Source organism: Carlito syrichta, unplaced genomic scaffold (assembly GCF_000164805.1).
Source record: "Carlito syrichta isolate Samal-C Ts95f unplaced genomic scaffold, Tarsius_syrichta-2.0.1 Scaffold302299, whole genome shotgun sequence".
NCBI lineage: Eukaryota > Metazoa > Chordata > Mammalia > Primates > Tarsiidae > Carlito > Carlito syrichta.
In genome coordinates, this window is record NW_007246395.1 from 82,302 (window position 1) to 92,500 (window position 10,199).

At 39.2% G+C, this 10,199-nt stretch overlaps 1 protein-coding gene across 1 annotated transcript in view; it reads left to right on the forward strand.

Moving 5' to 3' along the window:
- Window positions 1-1,998, forward strand: part of LOC103258588 (DNA polymerase alpha catalytic subunit-like) — a gene marked incomplete at its 5' end in the record, with an annotated part of 77,703 nt that extends 75,705 nt beyond the window's left edge. Inside the window, one exon of the mRNA XM_008056253.1 lies at window positions 1,867-1,998. Coding sequence (XP_008054444.1) covers window positions 1,867-1,998 — 132 coding nt within the window. The remainder of the gene's footprint in view (window positions 1-1,866) is intronic.
- Window positions 1,999-10,199: the final 8,201 nt, after the last annotated feature.

Here is a 10,199-nt window from a genome sequence, read left to right on the forward strand (position 1 = left end):
TCATTGAGTAGGTGAATGTTACATTCTTTTTTTTTTTTTTTTTTGAGTTGGAGTCTCACTCTGTCGCCCAGACTGGAGTGCAGTGGCCGCTCCCGGCAGCCTCGCCTGCTGGGCTCCAGCAATCCTTCTACCTCAGCCTTCCAAGTAGCTGGAACTACAGGCGTGCGCTACCATGTCCGGCTAGTTTTTTGATTTATTGTAGAGATGAGGTCTCGCCAAATTGCCCAGGTGGGTCTCGAACCCGCGGGCTCAGGCAATCCACTCACCTCAGCCTCCCAAAGTGCAGGATTACAGGCTGTGCCACCGAGCCTGGCTTGTTACATTCTAAATTTAAAGGTAGCATAACTTTTTTTAGCCCAAAATTCCATAGTATGTCTTCCTGGTCTGTGATAACCTTAAATGAAGTTAGAAGAACTGATTCTCGGTGCTTTCCTTTGAGTTTTGTCATAGCTACTTCCCAAAAGAGCCTATTCTGAGGAATAAGGTCAAGCTGCATGGCAGTGAGTGAGGGCATCCCTCTGATTTGGATTAATACCACATGGAAACATCACAAAGTGGCAGACTAAAGTACCTAACTTAATGAAGCAATACTCGTGTATATACTGCTCTTACCTAGGGGCAAAAGACCAACAGGTTGCTCAATCTAGAAGTAAGAAGTGGGGTTATGCGTGTTGCTGATTCCTTTCTTAATGATATCACAGCATAGCTCTTTTTGGCCTTCATTCTTTGGCATATGCTATTTTTTTCTGCCTAAGTTGTCTTTCTCGCCTTCTCTACCTTCCAAAGTTCTACTCTCTCTTCAAGACCAGTCCATAAGTTGCTGTCTCTCCAAATGCTCCAGGATTTACAGATAGTCAGGTCTGTACTTGCAGCTTTTTAAGTAGGAACACCTGAGTCAAGGGAGCATATCTTGTTTGCCTTTATACCCTGGGACCTCATGCTAAAGTTTGCCTTATTCTTAATGTCTCTAGCAATACTGTAGCGCCAAAGTCCACAGGCCCTGGGTGTCTTAGTGTGAACACCTAAGCTTTGCTCTACTGCATTTGTTAAGTCTTGTCTTCCTTGTTTAACAGATGTTTTCTTATAAACATAATGCTGATTTAAGGTAATAGGCATACTATTATCATATTACTATGAGAAGACTCAAACAAGAACAGCAAGGGAAAGTAACTGAAGAAGGAAAATGAGAAGAGTTCTAAAGGACAGAGAAGTGGGAAAAAGTGATTTCAACCCTCTGGAGAATAGTGGCCAGTTGACGTTGTCCTTGAAAACATTACAGCCAGTTTTATGCTTCCAGAAAGCATGTATAAGAGAATCTGTTTTAGTTTTAAGTGAAATAATTGTTCACATGTATTAAGTGTTTCTTTTATGCCAAGTATAGTTCCAAGTACTTTAAATGTATTATATCATTTCAGCCACCCTCTATGGTAAGTACTGTTACAGCCATTTTACAGAGAAGGAAACTGAGCACAGCAATTAAGTAACTAAACAACAGTTACTCACTCAGCCATTGGGAAGGGCATACATTTCTATGTGGTACACTCTCTACTTTGGTAATGATCTTTGCTAATGAACTAAAACACATCGGTGTACATTCTGCATGTAATAGAAGTTTATCTTGGGAGGTTTGGATGCATGTGAGTGGTGGAGGGTGTTTTAAGAACATGACTAACATTTCATGTGATCTTTTAAAAAACAACAGCAACAAAAAAAGTCATGTATTTCCTAACTTCTAAGTTACTAGAGCTATATCAGAATCTCTAAGAAGGGTTGAATAAAATGAGTCTGTCTTCATAACAAAAGAGTTTATTATTTATATTTGTCAAAGGTTATGATAAAACTGAAGTTTTCTCTTTTTTTCTCCAGGGCTGGTTGGTATGTGAGGAGCCAACCTGTCGCAATCGAACTCGGCACCTTCCCCTTCAGTTCTCCCGAAGTGGGCCTCTTTGCCCAGCCTGCATGAAAGCTACACTTAGACCAGAGGTAACAGTTTCATAATGCTATGGACCATGTAGAAGGGGGTGGAGGGCTATTTGGTTCTGATAAGTGGATACTGAGTATTTGCCCCGTGGAGACACCCTACTACCATATAGATATACTGCTCTTTTAAAAAAGTATTTAGACTTCAAAAAAATATGCTTTCTTTTTTCATGTGTCATGAGCAATACTACATTTATATCTAAAAGGGAAACTGACTAGTTCTCATATGGGTTACTCAGATTTCTTTTGTGGCCACTTTGTAATTAGAGGAAGAAGAGATGCTGTTCCTTCTCAAAAACTGCCATTGTTTTTGAACTTGATCAGAATTCCTTTTATAAGAGACAGAAGACGTCCCAATTCTGTACCCCAAAGGTTTTATTTTGACTTTTTTCCCTCTTCATGGAATTAATTTGTGTATAAATAACTGTATAGATCTGTAGTTCTCAAACTTTTTTCCTACCTTAATACATACACCTGAGAAATAAGGCAAAATATCATTAGTGACTCCTAACTAGGGGGCTAGAGTCTGGAAACAGCTCCCTGGTGATTAAGTTGCCTTCCATCTGTTGCTACCTTTGAGCATCATCAACCCAAGCAGCATTTCCCAAACTGTAGTGAGAAGAACGTTTGCAGGTCTTTTGAGCAAAGAGAGTTTTATGATCAAGTACACCTAGCAAACATTGAGCTAGCCAACGTTAAACAAGTTTGTTTTGTAGATCTTCCTTTCCAAGTTTTAACTAGCCTGAGGATTTGTAAGGGTTTTTTGGTGAGAAGAAAATGAGACATGGCGACCATTTTTTTCCTTTTTTTTTTTTCTTTTTTTTAAGGCAAGGTCTTACTCTGTCACCCAGACTGGAGTGCAATGGCACAATGATGGCTTACCGCTGCCTCCACTTCTTGGGCTCAGGCAGTCCTTCCAGCTCATCCTCCCGAGTGGCTGGGTCAACAGGCACACGCCACCACACTTGGTTAATTTTTTTGCTTTTTATATAGATAAGATTTCACTATGTTGCCTAGACTGGTCTCAAATTCCTGGGCTCATGTAGTCCTCCCACCTCAGTATCCCAAAGTACTGGAATTATAGACATGAGCCACAGCAACCAGCCAGGAACCTTTTATTTACAGTAAGTCCCCTACATACAAACAAGTTCCATTTCACAAGCATCTTCATAAGTTCAATTTGTTTGCAAGTCCAACAAAGATAGCCTAGGTATCCAACTAACACAATCAGCTATATAGTACTGTACTGTAATAGGTTTATAATACTTTTCATATACATAATACATAAAAGACAAATACCAAAAATAAAGAAAACATTTTTGATCTTATAGTATAATAATTTGCAAACATGTGGCAATGTATGCCGGACATGTGAACTAATTTACATGATTGGACATATAAACACATTTGCATTTTTGAAAGTTTGCAACTGGGAGGTTCGTATGTAGGAGACTTACTGTATTTGCTTGTTTTTTAACACAGGCAGGATTCTAAAACCAAGTTTTGACTCCAAATCTTTTCACTTTAGAGAGTTGACACACAGGCTAGTTTTAGGAATTTTTGTTTGTTTGTTTGTTTGTTTTTTATGTATGTTTGTTTGTTTTTTGAGTTGGAGTCTCACTCTGTCGCCCACACTGGAGTGCAGTGGCCACTCCCGGCCACCGCAGCCTAGACCTGCTAGGCTCCAGCGATCCTTCCGCCTCAGCCTTCCAAGTAGCTGGAACTATAGGCACACGCTACCACACCCGGCTAATTTTTTAATTTATTGTAGAGATGAGGTCTCACCAAGTTGCCCAAGTGGGTCTCGAACCCGCGGGCTCAGGCAATCCACTCACCTCAGCCTCCCAAGGCACGGGATTACAGGCTGAGCCACCAAGCCGGCTAGGAATTTTTTTTTTATTTTCAGAGATAAGATCTTGCTTTGTTGCCCAGGCTATACAGTGGCTATTCACAGGTGCAATCAAAGCACATTACACCTTCAAAATCAGCATTTCAAAAATTTGGCAAGTAGTCAGGAACTGCGAATAGCTACCATCATTGTGTATTCTCTTGTTCTTTTCATATCCATATGTATTTTTTACATGGTTGCAGTCACAAGGAAAATAGGTTTTTGTATCTTTTTTTTTTTTTTTTTTGGTCAAACATTTACTACTTCATTTTCAGTACCACAATTTTGAAAACAAATTTAGCCATGCCTCTCATTGGGCATTTTAGACTACTTTTCAATATCTTTTTACTGGAAAATTTATGTTGAATCTTTTTCTGCTTAAATGACTTTTTTCTTTATTTGGAATACTTCTTTAGGATAAATCCTTATTAATAATATATATCAAAATATTTAAATATAATATAGTCATGATTCATATTGCCATATAATGGGTTATCCCAGCTTATACTGTATACCATTATTTTATGAGCATACCAGTTTTCTAACTAATTTGATAAGCATAAACATAAAATGTCCCTTGCCTTTTCTTTGTATACCTTTGATAATTAGCAACATGTGATATAGATTTTTTTAAAACGTGGAACATGTGAGAATTAGCTGTCATAGTGAATTCTTTTTACGTCACTCTTGTCTCAAGACTTACATAAGCAGGTGTGGAAAAGAAACAAAAGTGTATGTCTTTAGTGTGACTCATCAATCCAGTTGTAGGCTCTAGGAGAATCACCTTGCTTCATAAACTGATGCTGCCTTTTAAAATATCTAACTCATCAAGTCAAGCTCAGTGAAAATTGAATTACTTCTTAGAAAGTTAGCCAGTTTTATGAGTCTTTTCTTGGAGAGAGAAGGTAAAAAGAAAGCATATAGCTATTAGCTCATTAAGCTTCTGATAAGACTTTCATGATGTAGTCGGTAGTCATTTAATATATCAGGTTACCCTTTATATTTATTATCCTTTTTTAGTGAATGACTCATCACAGACATTTCAAAGTGATTTGGGTTTTTTTTAAATTCATATCCTTGTCCTTCTCAAAACTGTGGAATTTTAAACAGGTGTTTACCAAGGCGATCTTCTCAAGGAGGGGCTTTCATAGATTAACTCCTCTGGTCACAGTACTGCTCAGGACATGACCCTCTGGAATTAGCCATTCCTCATGAGGACCCTGACAGTGGGCCTCAACTCTTCTGCATTCCATTTTGAGTTGCTAGTGTTGAGTGGGGAATTTCTTATTTCTATGTGTGAAGTTCCTGGGCTTTTCTATAAGGAAGAATATGCATCTTTCCAGAGATAGTTCTAGAGAAGTTCCAAAAACAGTTATTCAATGGACAGAATCATTGTAATTATGATAGGTTTCCCCCAAAGTATCTATTTGCAGAATTATACTCATCTAGTTCTTAAATTTTTAGTTGCTATGTCTCAATCATATATTACCTTCATTTAGTAATTATTTATTAAACACCTGTATCTTAAACTAAGTGCTGGAGACATATTAGTGAACAGAACATTTACTTATAAAACTACTTTGATGTTACATAGATTAAATTATATTTATATCTCTGGGCAAAAATAGACATTTGTAAATGTCTTTTTGGACAAAGCTCCAGACATTTCTTTTTTTTTTTTTTTTTTGAGTTGGAGTCTCACTCTGTCGCCTAGACTGGAGTGCAGTGGCCGCTTCCGGCTACCGCAGCCTTGACCTGCTGGGCTTCCGCGATCCTTCCGCCTCAGTCTTCCAAGTAGCCAGAATAATAGGCATGCACTACCACGCCCGGCTGATTTTTTTTTGATTTATTGTAGAGATGAGGTCTCGCTGCCCAGGTGGGTCTTGAACCCACGGGCTCAGGCAATCCACTCACATCAGCCTCCCAAAGGCCCGGGATTACAGACTAAGCCATTGAGCCCAGCTAACTCCAGACATTTCTAATACGACTAGTGGGGACTTAAAATACGTTGTTCAAGTTTGATGGTAAAACACTAGGCTTTTAATATGCCAGTGTCATCCTCACATAATAAATCTACTCTCATTTAGTCCTAGGTTGCAGTCAACTTGGGTACTTTCCAGAATTGACTTGTAGTGTGAAAGCTGGCTCTTCTTCTGGCTCGTGTTGCCAAAGTTATGAGAAGAAAGATAGGATAGTTTTGTTATCAAGGTTTTAGGCATGTCTTTCCTCTCTTACCAGATACTTTAAAAATATACATGTATCAGTAAGACTTTTTTTTCAGCTCATGGAATTTAACAATATACAAGTTGCTGCTTATTGAAATATTCTTTGAATATTTTCTGCTATATAGGAAGTACATTTAGATACAGGAATGAAAATTTTGATGTGTATTTAAGTTATTAAGTAAATATAGAACTCTTTTTACACTGGTGATGGAGACAGGACTTGCCCAACTTAAGCAATAAATATTTTAATATCTTTATTTTAAGGACATAGTTTTGGCTTTTTTTTTGAGTTGGAGTCTCACTCTGTCGCCCAGACTGGAGTGCAGTGGCCGCTTCCAGCCACTGCAGCCTCAACCTGCTGGGCTTCGGCGATCCTTTCCCCTCAGCCTTCCCAGTAGCTGGAATTACAGGCATGCACTACCACGCCTGGCTGATTTTTTGATTTATTGTAGAGATGAGGTCTCGCTGCCCAGGCAGGTCTCGAACCCGCGGGCACAGGCAATCCACTCACCTCAGCCTCCCAAAAGTGCAGGATTACAGGCTGAGCCACCGAGCCCAGCAAGTTTTGGCTTTTTAATGTGGCCAAATGTGTATGGGTGTGTATGGAATCCCCCCCACCCCCACCCCGGGGGATTCTATATTATCTAATTCACCAAAAATGAAGTGTTATTTTTTTTTTAGTAATTTATTTCTTTTATAGAACTAAGACTTCAGACCAAGTTAAACTTTTTGTCATTCACGTTTCCATTCTTGATGTAGAGCTGAAAAAATGTTTATATGTGAATCTGTGGGCCATGGTAGAAATAATCTGTGAAATTGCATAACCCCTGAGGCACAGTTTTACAGTGGGCCCCTTTATACAGTTATTTGACTAAATTTCTTGATGGTCACTTAAGGAAAGCAGTGTAGTTAATTCTAGTCCTACTTTGGGATTCTCCTAGGGTTTCTCACATTATCCTCACCCCTTAAATTGTTTAAAACAAAACAAAAGAAAAAATCTTTTATAACAGAGCATATTTACCACACAAGACTTCTGTCCTTCAAGGGAGAGAAGAATTAATGAGCATATAGTTATCATATTTTACCATTTCAAAATGGCTGTGACTGAACAAATTGTTGATTTGATGAGTTAGATTAGGGACAGTGAAAGTGTTGTCAAGCTACCTGGGTCATTGTTTTGTTTCTGAAGAAAATGTGGAGATAATTGTGTTCTCTTAAGGCATTAAGCATGAGCTATGCAGGAAGAAAACCTCAGAACTATGATAGTTTAGAGTTCTCCTTTTTGATTTTGACATGCTTGTCTGATGCAAAGAGATTACTAAATTCTGTGTATAGCATCTCTTACCATGAAGTGGGTGCTAGCCTTCTTTTTCAACTTTTTTTCAACCTTTTAAAAATTGAAGTTAAATTCACATAACATAAAATTAATCATTTTAAAGTAAATAGTGCAATGGCATTTAGTATATTCACAATGTTGTGTGACCGTTACCTCTGTCTGTTCTAGAATATGTTCATCACTCCAAAAGAAAACCTCATTAATCAGTTACTCCATATTCCTCCTCCCTTCTAGCCCCTGCTTTCTGTCTCTATGGATTTGCCTGTTTTGATTGTGTTATCTAAGTGGAATCATACAGCATGTGAACTTTTGTGCCTAACTTCTTTCACCTAAAATACTGTTTTTGAGGTTCATCCACGTAGTAGCATGCATTAGTACTTCATTCTTTGTTATGGCCAAATGATATTCCATTGAATAGAAATGCCCCGATGTGTTTATCCATTTGTCCATTGATGGACATTTGGGATGCTTCTTTCAATATACCTTAAAAGTTTATTTTAGGACCGGGCTTGGTGGTTCAGCCCTGTAATCCCAGTGTTTTGGGAGGCCGAGGTGAGTGGATTGCCTGAACCCGCGGGTTCGAGACCCACATGGGCAACTTGATGAGACCTCATCTCTACAGTAAATTTTTAAAAAATTAGCCGGGTGTGGTAGCACGTGCCTATAGTTCCAGCTACTTGGAAGGCTGAGGTGGAAGGATTACCAGAGCCCAGCAGTTCGAGGCTGCAGTGGCTGGGAGCGGCCACTGCACTCCAGTCTGAGTGACAGAGTGACTCCAACTCAAAAAAAAAAGTTTATTTTCTTTTCTTTTTCATTAAGTAGAAAGGTCTTGCATTTGACCTGAATTTGTTTCCTGTGGCTCACTGAGTAGTCTTACTTCAGCTAAATGGTAGTACACAAAGCTAGACTGACCTCTTTTTCTGTCTGTGCCTTCAGTAAGCATTTATTGAGTACCAATTCTATCCCCATTCTGTGAGAGCATTTTAGATATTTGAAGGTGGCTATCTTCCTGAGCTTTCCCCTGTTAGACCCAATATTTCTAGACCTTCAGCCATTTCTCTAGTGCTGTGCTTTCAGAATAATCAATCTAGTTCAGAGTTTGTGTCCCAATAAAGTAAGGAGCCCAAAACTGCATGTAGTACTTCAAGTGCTCTCACTAGCATGGAGCAGAATAAACCTGTTATGCTATCTTTTCTAGGTAGTAAATTTCTATTAAGTCTATTCAGGTTTGCATTGACTAGAATGTATACAACTGCTAAGCCTTGCCTTATCTTTTTTTTTAGACCCAAATGGCTTATTGAGACCTGCATGTAAGACTCCATTAGGTAGTGTATTAACAAAGTACTGCACACTAAGTGGCTTAAAATGACAGAAGTTTATTATCTCACAGCTCTAGAAGCTCTGAAATCTAGGTGTTGCAGGGCCATTCTTCATCTGAAAACCCTAGGAATTCTTTCTTGCCTCTTCTAGTATCTGCCAATCCTTGGCACCTTTTAGATTGTAGATGCATCACTCCAATCTGTTTCTGTTGTCATGTGGCCATCTTCTCCTTGTGTGTCTCTGTTCTCTTCTTCTATGAGGATCCCAGGCAGAATTCAGTATGATTTCATCTTAACTTGATTTCACCAATACCCTGTTTTCAAATAAGGACACATTCACAGGTACTAGGAATTAGAACCTCAACATTTCTTTTTGGGGACATACTTCATCCTGCAACAGGTAGGGATTTCAATGAGCTGAAGATAATAGAGACAAAAACTAGCAGTAGCATAAACAGAATAGACATTTAATTCTTTGTTTTTTCTTGAGACAGGATTTTACTCTGTCACCCAGACTGGAGTGCAGTGGCACAATCATGGCTTACTGTTGCCTTGACCACCTGGGCTCAGGCAATCCTTCCACCTCAGCCTTCTGAGTAGCTGGGACTACAGGTGCATGCCACCATGCCCAGCTAACTTTTTCATTTTTTTATAGAGATGATTTCTTGCTATGTCACCTGGGCTGGTCTCAAACTCCTGGGCTCAAGCAATCCTTTCATCTAGGTCTCACAAAGTGCTGGGATTGTAGGCATGAGCCACTGTGCTCAGTCTAATTTTATAACTAAGAAACATTAATTTTTATCAGGTGAAAGAAATCCAGGTGGGCTCTCCAGGATTGCTCTTGTGTCTCTGCAGTGTGATTAGGAGTATAGGCTCTTCCTGCCCTTTTCTGTCATCAGCAGTTCCAAGTGTCCATCCTCAAGGTCACAGCATGGTCCAAAGAGACTGCACAAGTTCATCAAGCCATCACAGGGTACATGATGGAGAAAAGGTTAAAGAGTCAAAAGGATGTGCTTCCTAGCCAAGTCATTTCTTCAAGCAGCCTTCTTCGAAGTTCCACTCAACATTTCTGCTTACATTTCATGGGCCAGAAGTTAGCCACGTGGAGATAATTGGTTTTTGCTACTAAAGAGGAAGAGGGGACTGGGTACTGAGGGCCAATCAGCACTCTATGCAACAGAGACCTAAATCTCCCCTGCTGGCCTCAGCCCATCTCTGCCCCATTATCAGATTTCTGGATCCTGATTTTGCTGTGCACCCAGCATTTTTACTTCTACAGTTCTGATGCTGTCATTAACCTTCTCTCTTTTATCTTCTCCAAAATACTGATGAAATGTTGCAGTTGATTTATGCACATATCAGTGGATAGATGTCTTCTTCTAGGGAGACACTGCTCATTTTAATCAATACCCTTTGTGTAGGATTGTTCTATCAGTTACTATTTATCTTTG